Genomic DNA, 15,949 nt, shown 5'->3' with positions numbered 1-15,949 from the left:
CACCACTGACAAATCTATCATGTGGACAGGTGGATCGCACGGCACCCTGAGATTTCTCAATAGCCTTTATATAAAAGAACTGCAAGACAGAAAGCAATTGCGGGTGGATGAAGTCTTACAAGGCTGGGATTGCACAGATTGTATATACTCTCTCCGTTTTATAATGCAGTGCGTATATGTATTTTGAAAATTCAAACTTTGATCAAGTTTATAGAGAAAACTATGCATATCTTCAATATTAAATACTTATGAAGTAGCTAATGATATATGTTTGGCATTCTATATGTAAATGTTTTTCTCCACAAACTTGGTCAAACTTTGTAAGATTAACTTTGAAAAAAATCTATATGCACTATGTTATGAAACGGAGGGATGAGCAAGTTTTATAAAAATATATATTGTATGGACATTGCACTGTTAGGGCAACTCCAATGCGGTTGACCACAACGGGCACACCTAATATTCGCCGACACATCCAGACAGGGGAGCCGGCCATCGAACCCAGTGCATCATGGTGAATGAAGATATGCCGGCCAGGCAGTGATTGCATGACCGGCACCTACCGACCTAGACGGCTTTCCACAGGATTAAAACAAGAAAACACATCTAAACGGAGAGTAGATGCAAAATATATTACTAAACAGAAGCAAAAAACAAAGAAACTAAAATAAAATTGGGTTGCCTCCCAACTAGCGCTATTGTTTAATGCCCCAAGCTAGGCATAAAAGCGAGGTTAGATCTAAGTAGTGCCATCTTTGGCACTTGATTCATAAGTAGCTCGCATGATAGATTCATAAGGTAAATTTACTTTATTTCTTGGAAAGTGCACCATGCCTTTCCTTAATGGAAATTGGAATCTAATATTCCCTTTCTTCATATCAATAATCACACCAATCGTTCTAAGGAAAGGTCTACCAAGAATAATAGGACATGAAAGATTGCAGTCAATGTCAAGAACGATAAAATATATGGGCACATAGTTCCTATTTGCAACAATAAGAACATCATTGATCCTTCCCATAGGCTTTTTAATGGTGGAATCTGCAAGGTGCAAATTTAAAGAGCAATCATCAAATTCATGGAAACCTAGAGTATCACATAAAGTTTTTGGAATTGTGGAAACACAAGCACCCAAATTACAGAAAGCATAACACTCATAATCTTTACTGAATATTATTTGAATCTTCTATGAACTCCTATATGCATTATTTGATATCTTTGTTTTTCTCTTCAAATTATTGGTTCGGTTTGGCCAACTAGATTGGTAGTTCTTGAAATCAGAGAGGTGCTTAATTTTGGCTTTAATCTTGCGGTGTCCTCGCCCAGTGACAGAAGGGGTAGCGAGGAACGTATTGCATTGTTGCCATCAAGGATAAAAATATGGGGTTTAAATCATATTGTTTGAGTTTATCCCGCTACTTCTTGTCATCTTGCTTACGGTGTTACTCTGTTCTTATGAACTTAATACTCTAGATGCATGCTGGATAGCGGTCGATGTGTGGAGTAATAGTAATAGATGCAGAATTGTTTCGGTCTACTTGTCATGGACGTGATGCCTATATTCATAATCATTGCCTTAGATATCATTATAACTTTGCACTTTTTTGATTAGGGACAAAAATGTGAAAGTACCAAAAAATTATCTTGAAGATACCATTTTTGTTGCCACCTAAGATATTTGTATTAGGTCCACTTCTATCACGAAAGTCCACTTTCGGTGACGACAAATTTTTTCATCTTTACTAGGCTGATTTGACATCTATTATCTTCTTTGATTCACAAAGGTTGACTTTTTAGACAATCTTTAGGTACACCAACCTTTCCTAGAAACACGAGGAATAAATTGCGGAAATATATATATATATATATATATATATATATATATATATATATATATATATAGCCAGTCTTCTATTCTGCTAATATTAGCAGAATAACAATTCTGATAAACTTCTGCACTGCACACTCAACGCAAGTGCATGTCATTCTTTGAGCCAGGTGTGTTGCGGTATACAGACGAGTGAACTTACCGTCGCAAAAAAACTGCACGCTGTGTTTTTTCGGTACCTTTTTCGTTCTTGTTTTTTAACCATTTATCGTTACGAGGCGTGTAATGTATGATTGAAAAGCTATGGATTAGGCGCAACTTCATCATGTTGAACACTTTTCGAGATTCCTCGCGGCTTAAGAGCAGTTTTGAAAACGATGCGGTGCACGGCGAGTGGCAGCCAGCGTTTTTTCGCTTTTTTCCTAAAGCACTCGTCGGAATGAAGCAAATGATACGTCGCTGGAAAGATATCGTCGAGGTGCATATTTTTTATATGTATTATTTTCTCTAAATGGTTACGGTTTAAGACCAGTTTTAAATATAGTAAATCGCGGAATTGTGTTTTTTTGAATTTTTTCCTATTTTCGAATTGTTTTTGCTCCAGCTTTTGAACCGTTTGTAGAAACGAGGCATATGATAGGCCGTTGGAAAGCTACAGATGAAGTGCAACTTTCATATGTCCAAATGTTTTTGAGATTCCTTATAATTTTTAGTTAATTTTGAAAATCGTGCGGCTAACGATGAGAGGCAGCGGTCGTCTTTCACGAAATTTTTACAAACTGCTAATGATTCAAATTATAAGCTATTGGAATGATATCGACGAGGCACTCCTTTTTCATGTAGAACATGCTCTCTAATTCCTGAGCAATTTTGAATTTACCAAAATGCGGACACTCTGTTTTTCACGACACCAAAATCGATGAGTGAACCGCATCGGACAGAAAACCGCACTGCATCGAACTAAAAACCGCAATGCATCAGACGGGCAAGTGACTTCATGAATTCTTTTGTCGAACATAAATTTTCTTAGACGAGTTTTTGTTATCGTTTTTCCAACTTTTTTATGAATAGGTGTACTGCAGAGTCGATGTAAGTGAACCGTGGCATATATCAAAGTGAACCGCATTACTATTTTGTTGTTTCACTATTTTTTATGCACTTCCCCGCTGTGCGCAACTGAACAACATCACTCTCAAAACTGAACCATATCCGAGGACAAACCGCACTTCATACTGAGGGGGTAATGAGATGCTACACACAATTTTGATGGGTTTGTTTTTCTCTCTGTTTCACAAAGTGAACGACATCAAACAAATGATATTTAGGAACATCTCGTGGGAAAACGGGGGTTCCTGGGATGATATGGTTGCTATTCTGAGAGGAGTCAACATCATGTCATGTCGTCTCACATCTGTAAATACTGCACCGATGACCCATCTGAGCTGCAACAAGAGCAACCTGCACTGCTTGCTCTGGAGCCGCTAAACTGCAAGGTGCCCGCGTCCCAGGTGAACTGCCAAAAAACAAAATGTGAAGCGCACACCAAGAACTAATTGCACATCAAGCACCACCTTGAATCTCAACCAAACTTCACGTGTTGTATGTACGAATGGCAAATGATTTGTACAAGAACAGACACCAAAACTGCAAGGGCCCTACCATTTAACCGCTCGCAATGTCAGTCGACGAACACACGTCGGCGTCGTGGACGAACTACATCTCGCTGCTGGAGAGGGAGGACGATGTCGGTGGAGATGCTGGAGCATCAGCCAGCAACAAGAATCCCCACGGACTACATGACGAAGCAATGCCAAACTTCACATGACGCCGTCCGCACTGCAGACTGCAATCAAGTTGCACGGGGAGCCAGAACTGGGCGCTGAACTACATGGGACAGGAACTGAGCCGCACTAAATGACATCCGTGGACCATTGCTGCACGCTCAAGCAAGCTGGGGAATGAATCCCAGCGGGCGTTGGGGCAATACGCAGCTGTATGGGAGGGAGGAGGTGGAGGAACGGGGAGGGGTGGGTCGTCGACGGCCCCCGAGCTCACCGGACCCCTCCATGACGCCCCTGACGCGCCCCCATGATGGCTATGAGCAGATCTGGCGTCGGGTAGCCACAGGAGGATCCGACAACCAGCTGACGCCGGGGTAGGTGGGCCGACGAGGGAGGTGGTTGGAGATGGTGCGGCGTCGTGGGGAGGGATCTGGTGCGGCGGCGCGGGGAGGGGAGTTGTGTCGCGGCGCGGGGGTGAGGTGGTGCAGCGCCGGGGTGGTTGTGGTAGGTGGTGGCGGGGTGGGATTGGGGGAATACGGTGGAAGGGGATCGAGGGAGTGACGCAGGGAAGAACTTGGACAGGGATTTGGGTATATGCCGCGGGGGGAGAAGGTGAGGTGGGTCGAGGATTGTTAGTGTTAGTAGAATAAGTTGGGTGTTAGTAAAATAAGACTCTTAAGGGGTGCTGATATTGAATCAATTCAATATATTCTGCACCAGATATAGTTTTATGATGTATTAATTTGATATTGTCTACTACTCCATCCGTTCAGAAATACTTGTCGTAAAAATGGATACAAATGGATGCACATAAAACTAAAATACGTCTAGGTACATTCATTACTCCGACAAGTATTTCCGGACGGAGGGAGTATCTATTTGTCAAATTTAGAAAGGATTGATTTTTTGACTAATTTTATACGTTATGTGTATTTGGGAACAGAGGGAGTAGTACATTATGGAATGAAGTGATTATATTTTTTATGACAAATCTAGTAGGTGTGAGGATGACAAACTTAGTTCGCGAGCATGTCAATATTTGGGAAAACATTTGAGTCAGATTTGACATGCTTGCCAACTAAACTTGGCGTCCTAGATAAGCACAAACTGACATAAAACCAAATTGGTTTGTCATGATAAAAAATATGACGTTAGATTTATAGTAGAGTCCTTGAATTTTTTTGTATCACCGGTCTTGGGCTGAAGGCAGATGCCTTGCGAGTGGCAGAACGTCTTGATCTCCCGGCGGCCTCCATTGGGCGCGTCTTTGTCATGGTCTCGTGCTACTGTGCTTTAGCTTTTGATGGCCTCTGGTGATGGAGGTGCAGAAGATCTCTGCCCTGGCCGGCGGGTGCGACCGTTCTCGTTTTTTTAGATTGAGCGTCTTGGTCGGTGTTGTGTGATGGTGGCGATGCGCCTTATAGTATGAATAATGTCTCCCACATTCTATCTCCATCTCAATTGTGCATATAGCATCATTAGAGGCCGTGCGGAGGTGTGTCTCCGTCGAATCTCGCGGGATACGGTCGGAGCTAGTCTTTGGTGGATCAATTTGGATCCGGTCTGTGTTCATGTTCTTTTGAGTGTTTACAGATTTGATTCTTCTGATCTACGATTTTCTTCATCGACAATGATTGCTACTCTGTGGCGCAGGTCCTATTGGTCCTTAGCACAACGAATCCCCACTATCTGGTTCAACAAGGTTTGCCCGCCTTCAATGAGGGAGGGTAATGATGGCAACGTGACTTCTGTTCGCTCCAGTGCTTGTACTTATCGCTAGATGGTCCATGAACATGGCTGTAATTTTTATTACCTTTATTATTCTTTGTACTGTCATTATCGAAGATGAATAAACTGTAAGTTTCTCAAAAAAAAAAAATAACAAGCCGGTACGTATGTAAACTGAACTTTCTAGGCTACTTTGACTGCAACGGAAAAAAATTTATATGAGACCAGGTCTCATATAAATCAGGTGAGACCCACCCTGATGGATGACACATGTGGCATTCACAAATCACAAAGCATCTAATCTCTCCCCCCTGATTTCAGGTGGGGGGTGGGGTGGATGCTTTGTGATTTGTGAATGCCACGTGTCATCCATCAGGATGGGTCTCACCTGCTAATATATGAGACCTGGTCTCACATAATTTTTTTCCGACTGCAACTGCATGTTGACCATTGTTCTGCACTGGTCACGTGCAGCAGTCTGCCCATGTCTCGTGGGCGACGCGGCTTTCCACGAGATTATTGTCCTTTTAATGAAGGGCATGTGATATGGCGTGTATAATAAGAAGGGAGAGTGTGCAGCGCTGCCCTGGCAAGTTGATTCCTTCGGCATTCGTTGATCTTATTCATCCCTAGTCCCATACTCCCGGCCACTAGAAAAGAAAGAGCCTCTAGCAGTAGGATGACCACACCAGACCCAGCTAATATCAGTTGATTCCTTTGTCATTCATCCATCTTCGTTTCTAGTTTCATAGCAGAAAAGCGTTAGTACAGCACCATGACCACGCCCAGCTCGCATTTCCATTCCCAGCTGCTGCTGCTGCTGTCAGTAATCCTACTAGTCATCCTTGCTGCCGCCGCTGAAGAGCAGCAGCATCTGGGTTGCCCCGACATGTGCGGCAACATCAGCATCCCCTTCCCGTTCGGCATGGGGAAGGCTGGCTGCTTCCGCGAGGGCTTCCAGGTCTTGTGCAACTACTCCTTCGTTCCCCCTCGCGCCTTCCTTGCTGACACCAGAACATTCATGAAAATGGAGTACCACACTTCTTGGCTAAGAGAGGCCAAGAACCTCACTTCGTGGGAGCTCAATCACACGGCTTTATGGTCGCTGCTTGAGCTCGTGAGCATATCACTTGCTACTGGCGAGGCACGAGCATACGCTCCGGTCGCGTACATCTGCAGGCCGTCTGATTACAACCTGAGTGGTTACACACCGGGGTGGTCCAAGTCCCAGGTTATGAATTTCTCCAACTCGCCGTTCGCTGTGTCGGTAGCGCGTAATGTTCTTATCGGCGTCGGCGTGAGAGTCCAGGCTTTTCTGGGCGCGTCGGTGCCTGTGGAGTTTAAAGGCAGAGCTGCGTGGACGGAGAGGTCATATTGCTCTGCAGCACAAACGACGTCAAGGACGGGCATGCTGCGGGACGGGCCGTGCACGACGGGCGGCTGCTGCGAGGTCCCAGTCGACGACTCCAGCACCAGCTACGGCCGTAGCGCCTTCAAGGATTTCTTATTGTCTGCCGAGGACGAGGGCCCCAACATTTGGTGGAAACCCATCTGCAACTACGGCATGCTGGTGGAGAGGTCATGGTACAACTTCTATACGACCGACCTGGAGGGCACGGAGCTACTCAAAAGGTTCCCTCGGGGCGTTCCCCTCGCGCTTGATTTCGCCGCTGGGAACGCTTATTGTCCGGCGGAGGGACAGCCGCTGCCTCCGAACTATGCCTGCGTCAGCGACAGCAGCTCCTGTGCCAACGCAACGTATAGTCCTGGCTATATCTGCAAGTGCCGGGACAATTACATTGGCAACCCTTACGTCGCTCACGGATGCCAAGGTACGTACACACAAACACATATAGAGTGCATTACATACATTCAATAATCCATTATTACCAATTCGTTAACTCCCGCAAGTGTTGATTCTTCAGACATTGATGAGTGCAAGCAACCCGAACTGTATCCATGCTCAAGTGGCGGGATCTGCAAAAACAGGCCCGGAGGCTACGACTGTCCATGCAAATTCGGGAAGAAAGGCGACGGCAAAAAGGGGAGCTGCACAGATGTATTCACTCCAATAGCAAAGGCCACTGTGGGTAAGCTACCACTGCACCGCACTCTGGGTATTTTTGTTGTTAGCTAGCAACGTTGCACATAATCTGTTCCATTAATAATCAATCTACACTCTTTGTACGAGGATAAGCTACTACTTCCTCTGTCCTAAAATAACTGTCTCGAGCTTAGTATAAATATGTACTCCCTCTGTAAACTAATATAAAAGCGTTTAGAATACTAAAGTAGTGATCTAAACACTCTTATATTAATTTACAGAGGGAGTACTAGAGCTAGTACAAAGTTGAGACACTCATTTTGGGACGGAGGGAGTATATCACTGCACTGTGTCTATTTTTGTTGTTTCTTTAATCAAAATGGCGCTCGGAGCGCAAGGGAAATTAATACACGACGCCCTTTTTGGGTGACATCTGTTCAATCAGCACCCCGTTGGTTTATAATTAGAGTCTGACTATATCTTATCTATATGCGAGATAATGCCTCACATCTATGTACGACATTAGCACTGTTTGTCGCCCCTTTGTTTGTTTGTTTATTTATTTCTTTTTTGTTTGTTTGTCTCGGCTTACTCACTCCAGGCAGATGAGAACTAGCCCAGCCTTACAAAACCCTCTGCGGCTGATCTATTAAGATCTCTCTGGATACACGAAATACATTTAAAAAGTAACATGAAGTTGGTGGCAAACTTTTTTTTTTTTTTTTGCGGGAGGTGGCAAACTCTTTGTTAGACTCGAGTAACCATACACCTCCCCTGTGTTTCTTGAGGAGTATTAGCTGGGAGTAGCCGCAGATAGGTAGCTGTGGGTTTTGATAAGCTCTTTTTGGTTCTTTTACTGTTGCGTGTTTGTGTTAGAGGAGTAGTTTCCAGGGTGTGCCCCTGAGCTGCTGCTCGTTCGAGACTATGGTATGATATAAAACTGAATTTGGTTTGGGTTTCATTGATGAATGCAATGGAGCCGGGGCTCTCGCGCCCTTTTCCTCTAAAAAAACATACACCAGGACCCAATCCGGACTTTTTCTTTTTGAGCGGTACCCAGTCCCGACTAATATCATAGTTAATTAACTCACTATAGTCAGCCCTCTATCTGTACGCCAGGACCCGGTCCTGACTAATACTCCATTCGTCCCAAAATAAGTGAGTCGAGTTTGTACTAACTTTAGAAAATTTAGTACAAACTTGAGTCACTTATTTTGGGACGGAGGGATTACAATAGTTAATTAACTCATTCTAGTCAGGCCTTGCTTTGTACGCTGTGACTTTTGAGCCAGAAACATCCGATTCATGTCATACCTAAAAATAATGTTTTTAGATTAGAAAATATTCATAAATTAAAAATAATATTCATTAAATAAAAAAATTAATTTCAAATAAATAATCGAAACATATAAAAATGTATGTTAAACTAAAAAAGATGCAAATTTAATGTTTATAAATTTAAGACTATTCATGAATATGAAAAAATATTGATAAAATACTACGAATTTTCATGAATTTTAAAAGATATTAAAAAATTCAAAAAATGCGGATAAAAAAGCAGTCATGAAGTTAAAAAATGTTCATAAATGTATTAGACTAAAGTTGCGAGTTGAGGGTGGACTCACATATATGGGACTAAAAAATTGGGCTAAGTTGCGAGTTGCGACATAGTTATGGATCATGGGTGGACTTGTAATTAGGACAAAAAAAATTGTCGGGACCCAACTACGAGTGGCTGGTGGGATTGAAACTAGAAAAATAGAATCGGACCCAGTTGTGAGTCGGGAGTGGACTTGCAACTAAGACCAAAAATGTTGGCCCCAGCTGCTAGTTGAGGGTAGATTTGCAACTAGGACAAAAAAGGTTCGCCCCCAGTTGCGAGTTGCGGATATACTTGCATATCAGACAAAATAAAAGGTCGGGCAACAGTTCCAAGTCGAGGGTCGGGTTGCAACTGGGATAAACAAAGATGGACCCTAGTTATGAGTTGAGTGTAGACTCGCGATTGGACCAAAAGGTCGGGCAACAGTCGCGAGTCATGAGTGGACTTGCAACCGGGGGAAAAAGGTTGGGCCCCTGTTGAGAGTCAGGGTGGATGTGCAGCTGGGACAATAAAATGTCGGTCCCCAATTGCGAGTCAAGAGTGGACTTGTTACTAGGAAAAAGTAATGTTGGACCCGAGTTGCGAGTCGAGGGTGGACTTGCAATTAAACCAAAAAAAAGGTTGGACTTGCATTTTAGACAAAAAAGGTTGGACCCACTTGCGGCTCAACAATTGAATTGCAATTGGGACAAAATGGTTGACTCCAGTTGTGAGTGGAGGTTGGACTATCAACTAGGGAAAAAAGGTCAGGCCCCAGTTGCAAGTCGATAGTGGACTTGCAACTGGGACAAAAAATGTTGGGCTCCAGGTGCAAGTCGATGGTGGACTTGCAATTGCGACTAAAGAAGGTTGGGCCGTAGTTACGAGTCTAGTGTGAACTTGCAACTAGGTCAAAGATTTGGCCTCAGTTGAGAGTCGAGGGTGGACATGCTAATGGGGACAGATATTCGGGCCCCAACTTTGTGTCCAGGGTAGATATCGAACTAGGAAAAACAAATGTCGTGGCTGAGTTGTGAGTCGAGTGTGGGATTGCAACTAGGATAAAAAAACATCAGGCCCACGTTCTGAGACGAGGGTGGACTTGCAATTTGGACTAAAAAATATCAGGGCCCAGTTACAAGTCGAGGGTGAACTTGCAACTAGGTAAAAAAAGTGATACCTCAGTTGCACTTCGAGGTTGGACTTGCAACTTGGATAAAACTAAGTTTGGGTCCAAGTTGTGAGTCAAAGGTGGGCCTGCAACTGAGACAAAAGAATTTTGGGGCCCGTTGCAACTAGGAGAAAAAAAAGATTGGACCTGAGTTGCAAACGAAGAACCGTGTCTCTTCTGCATCTAAATAGCAGACCAATTAAAATGACAAATAAAATGAAAAAAATGGCTAGGAAAAAACATAACAGAGGTAGAACAAAAATGGGCCTAATAAAAATAGACAAATAAACTGGAACTCACACTGATGCTAGACGGACACATGAGAAAAAAAAAGCGAGATTAAGTTTGCACAAAGATTGCATCAAATAGATCAAACCAACCACAACATGAATGAGACATTTTTTAAATCTCCTTTAGATGAGATTTAGCAAATCTGATTTGAAACTGTTCAAATATTTGTAAAAAAATTATGAAATATTGAAAGAAATCACAAATTCGAGAGTGTTCATAATTAAAATTCATGAATTTTAATAAGTGTTCGCACACTTCAAAAAGTGTTCACCTGCAAAACATATCATGAATTGAAAATTAAAAAACAAACAAGAATGAAAAGGACAAGAAAAAAATAAAATAAACATAAACATAAACATTCGCTCTACTGGAATAGAAAACCAAGAAAAGGGCAATTCTATTCTCACAAAATTCCATTACGGAATTTATTCTACTTGAACATTTGTGTACAAGAAAAAAGTATACATAAGAAGAAGAAATATAATTCACAGTTGGAATAAAATGAATCGAACCTTTTTTTTCTATATTTCATATAAACACACAGAAAACATTCTCCTACCTAGAAAGACTTCGCTGCTCTTGAAATACAACACTAGCATGCATGAAATCTTCTATCGTAGAAAGCATGCTTGGGAAAATTTTACTTTGCATGTATAGACGCAGATGAAAACAAAAAGAATAAAATCTGCAGGTATGCAATTCAAAAAAAAAACTGCAGTTATGGATACATACTTTAGCAAAATTGTCAGTCGCACTAGGATAATCTGCATATATGGACACAGAAAATAAAAGAAACAGACGAGACAATGAATAACACACAGGCAACCCAGCCCACAAAAATGCATAGACAAAAAAGAAATTATTTTCCCTTGTGGGCCTGGCCCAAGAATGACAACTCAACACACACGATCATAAAACCAAAAGCAGCCGACAACAGCGAGCCACAACTTGTCAGGTATTAAACCAACATTGTTGCACCAATCTCATAATTTATTTGATCCTATGGTTCTGGACTTAGATGTGAGGTAACTATTTCACATCTAGACATGGAAAAGCAATTCCTTTGCAATTAAATAATCATGCAACCCGGTGAGGGCTAGTTCAACCACCTCCTCAATTCTTGGCTATGTACAATATTTTCTCTTATTGGAGAGAGATAGATGATTTAGATTGCTTCCAAATCTGGTAAATTACACTGCTGCGATAAAATGATACGGAGAGCCAAGAAAATCGGAGGATGGGTGACTAAACTAATATGGCATTTTTTTTTTACTTTCCCCACAATCCTTTAAAAAGGTTCAAGATCTAAATACGATCTGACAGTATTAATCGTGGTAGTAGTTACGGCGGTTGCAGGATGCATTTTGATGAGCTACCTGCTTTCCTTGTCTTTTGCACACTTCATTTCCTGGGAGTTTTAATCCCTTGTCAAGCTTAATCTAGATTTTTTTTCTTTTGGTAACTGTAGTGGTAATTTGTTATAGACTCGGAGTAGATGAACAAACAAACTATTTACTTCTTATATTATAAATTTCTGCTAGATCAGTTGTTGTGAATTTAGTGGTATAAGCTAAGTTTGTCTTTTGTCCATCTAGGTGCAATAGGTGGTACTCTCCTCATGGTGAGTCTATTGTTTATTGTTTTTCTTCGCAAAGAGAAAAGGAAGGTGGAAGAATTCTACAAAAAGAACGGCGGGCCTACATTAGAGAAGGCAAAAATTATAAAACTTTTCAAAAAGGAAGAGCTCAAGTCGATATTAAAGAGTAGCAATTTTATTGGCAAAGGTGGGTTTGGTGAAGTTTATAAGGGATTTCTTAACAATGAACTAGTTGCAGTAAAGAAGCCAATCAGTGGTAGTGCACTAGAGATTGAACAATTCGCAAATGAAGTCATCATCCAGTCTCAAGTCATACACAAGAATATTGTCAGGCTCATAGGTTGTTGTCTAGAAGTTGATATCCCAATGCTAGTCTACGAGATCCTCCCTAATGGTAGCCTAGAAGACATTCTTCACAATGGCAACAAGATACCTGTCAATTTGGATCTGCGTTTAAGAATTGCTGCAGAATCAGCAGATGGTCTAGCTTATATGCATTCGAAGACAAGTACTAAGATAATACATGGTGATGTTAAACCAGCAAATATACTGTTGGATGATAAATTTGTGCCGAAGATCTCAGACTTTGGGATATCAAGGTTGATTGCAAGAGATAAACAACACACCCTATCAATCATTGGTGACAGAAGCTATATGGATCCTGTATATTTACAAACAGGCCTACTAACTGAAAAAAGTGATGTCTACAGTTTTGGAGTTGTGATGTTGGAGCTTATCAGTAGGGAGAAGGCTACACATTCTGACAATAATAGTTTGGTAAATAATTTCCTTCAAGCTCATAAGAAAGAGAAGAAAGCAACTGAGTACTTTGATGGAGACATTGTTGTAACAAGTGATTTAGAGCTTCTTGACAATTTGGCGGAGATGGCCGTGGGATGCCTTAGCCTTGATGTGGATCAGAGACCAACAATGATGGAGCTAGCAGAGCAACTCTTCAAACTGAGCCGATCCCGTGGGTTCTAAGTTGTTAGTACGTTGAAGCATATTCTAGGTTGAACAATATGTATGTCCAGTAAGAATGGGCAATTATCGTTGTAGCAACTTTTATCTTGTTTTGTTGTTGTGGATTTTTTTCCCGTGAAATAGAATCATGGGAGGTATCCCTTGGTTCATTTTGTACTTTGACAAATTGGTTGTATTGCTTACTCAGATTATGTTGTTTTTGGAAGAAAAAAAAAGATATCTTACCACATATGCCATGTGGTACTCAGATTATGTTGTTATGGGTAATAGAATCTCATTGTTCCTGGAGAGTAATGGTTACTGTGAATACAGAAGTGGATTGACAGATGTGGATGGTGTATGCATCCATCTCTTTAATCCTTTTCTGCAGTTTCTTTTATTCTGTTTGTTTTCAGGCCAGATGGGTTTTACAGGCCTTACAGCTGGAAAGGAGCTAGCGAGCAGCATGTTCTGACATCGAACTGCGGAGGCTCACTTTCCAGTCAGCTGCATCTTCACGGCACAGCCACCGGAGTGCATAATCTAATTGCGGCTTGAGTCGCATAATCTACACCAACCCGAGTCGACTCAGTTCAGTTGACTCTATACTTACAGCTGGTCAGGTGCCGAGGCGGTAGCCCGTTCTGTATGTATATAAGCAGGAAAACGCTTGAACTCGGTGCGCCGGCCGAAACTTCGGCGGTCGCGCCGCTCGCTCGCACAGCCGCACCTTGTTCCTTTTTCCCCTTTCTCCACACTGCCCTATGCATCGTCTCCCTCTGTGCCTTATCTTCTTCCCAGTGAGCTCCACCACTCATTTACCCCATCTCCACGAACACATCCTCCTGTACTCATGTAATCCCCTTCCCCCGCTAATCACCAAGGCAACAAAATCGGGCGCTCTCTAGGCTAGAAATCGCACCAGTCTGAAGGGAGGGCCACAGGGGTACTGCTACGGGAGTCAAGGGTGAGCGACGACCGTGGGGATGGTAGAGGCGGCGGCTAGCGAGCTGCCATGATTTTTTTGCTGCACTTGTTTTTGCTGGAACCACTTCTGGTTTTTTGCTCAAACCAGGTTTCGATTTTGCTGTAAATTGAGGGACAGTGGTGCCTCCGCCCCTCATATTTTGCTACATCAAAATTTTTGCTGGAAGCACTTTTTGATTTTTGCTGGAACCAACCTTTGATTTTGCTACATACGCAGGATTTTTTGCTACATCAAAATTTTTGGCTTGAAGCACTTTTGATTTTTGCTGGAACCAACATTTGATTTTGCTGCATAGACAGGCTTTTTGGTACATCAAATTATTGGCTGGAAGCACTTTTGATTTTTGCTGGAACTAGCATTTGATTTTGCTGCATAGGCTAGGAATAGTGCTGGGGCGATGATAGACGGCGGCTGCCATGTGTTTTGCTGCCACCAAGAATCATTTTTGCTACAACCAGCCGGAGCAGAGCTGGAACCGGCTAGATTTTTTGTTTGCAGGCATCGGCGGCAGTGCATTTTTTTGCTGGAACCGTGATAATTTTTTGCTGGAACAGTTTTTGGTTTTTTGCTACCGTCACGGAAATCCCCTTTCCTATTCGTTGAGCTTTTTATGCTGAAATACGGTGGTGGAAGGCGATGTCGGCGGAGAGTAGAGACGGCGGGGGCGGGAGATGCTGCAACCACGATGCCAGTTCTTGGAACAAGCCGATGAAGAGATGCAAACAGCAAAATCTTTAATCTTTCTAGGTAGCCCTGCAATCCCCACGGCGCGCGACGAGATGCGGCAAGCCGGCAGTGCGGCGGCACGCGACGGTGCTGCAGCGGGAAGACGAGGAGATGAGGCGGGGCTGTCGGCCCGGGCGGAGGCGGCGCTCTTTTTCCTCTTCTTTTTTTCTGTGCGGGAGGTTGGCAGAGCGAATGATAGGGGACAGATCTGACGGCTGCGCACGTGTACATCAGACGCTCACGGTGCGGCCGGCCAAAACTTTCGGCCGGCGCACCGGCGCCCAGTACCGCCCATATAAGCAGGACCAAATAGTAGATAACCAGAACAGACTACTGGTCAAAGTAGATGGAATGGTTTTGCCGTGCATGGTAGCTACGGACTTGCGTACTATTAATAATAGGGCAATCTTATATATATATATATATATATATATATATATATATATATATACATCTTTACATATATAATAATAAAGCAAACTGGGTTTCTTTCGTCCGTCATGGCATTTTTTCAGAAAAGTCCCTCTATTTCAGAGAATTTAACCCGCAGTCCTGTTTTAAGTTAAAACGAAGCATTATTTTTGTATTTTACACAAAAGTCCCTGTCTTTTCTTGAAATGAACCTGCCGTCCGGATTTAAGTCGGACCCGAACCGTTATTTTACATTTTTCGAAAACCCCCCTAATGTTTTAGGTAATTCATCAGCGAATCATATTTAAGTTAAACAAACTAGTCGTCAATCCGTGCTCTGCACCAGCTAGAAATTATTATAAGTTTACAATATTGTACATAGAAATTTTATATAAGTTTTATTTTCTTTAAAATCTTATAGAAAATAGATGTGCAAAATACTTATCAATATTTTTTCGAGTATTTTCATAGCCTATAAATATTCTATTCTCTACTTCACCAATGAGTAAATATATATGAGGATTCTTTTTTTTATAACGACATTATATATTTACTATTTCCAGGGTTATTCCGCTCGCACTTGATTCTCTGACATCTGGATTGTCGTGGTTTTCTGATGTACTTGCATGGTTTAGAGTTTTTTATTTTTAAAAGTAGTCTTGGATTTATTCAATAGCTTTCACTTTTGACATATATATTTGTAACTTTTTTGACATTATTTTTATTTATACTTTTAGAAAAATACTATACTTGTCGTCTTATTTTGTTTTGCGGGAAAAATACTATACGTGTTGTCACATGCACATTTGAGTATATATTTAATTAAGTGTGATTTATAG

General features: G+C 42.1%; 1 protein-coding gene across 1 annotated transcript; it reads left to right on the top strand.

Annotated features, from left to right (window-relative positions):
* The first annotated feature begins 6,112 nt into the window (after nt 1–6,112).
* LOC119320799 (wall-associated receptor kinase 1-like) lies at nt 6,113–13,460 on the top strand. Its single transcript, XM_037594744.1, has 4 exons — nt 6,113–7,169; nt 7,263–7,427; nt 12,021–12,995; nt 13,402–13,460. Exons 1-4 carry the CDS (start codon nt 6,113–6,115, stop codon nt 13,458–13,460), a joined length of 2,256 nt encoding a protein of 751 aa, XP_037450641.1.
* Nucleotides 13,461–15,949: the final 2,489 nt, after the last annotated feature.

This window comes from Triticum dicoccoides, chromosome 6B (assembly GCF_002162155.2).
Source record: "Triticum dicoccoides isolate Atlit2015 ecotype Zavitan chromosome 6B, WEW_v2.0, whole genome shotgun sequence".
In the NCBI taxonomy this organism is placed as follows: Eukaryota; Viridiplantae; Streptophyta; class Magnoliopsida; order Poales; family Poaceae; genus Triticum; species Triticum dicoccoides.
Note: the sequence above shows the minus strand (reverse complement) of the source record. Positions and strands in the feature narration are given on the sequence as shown.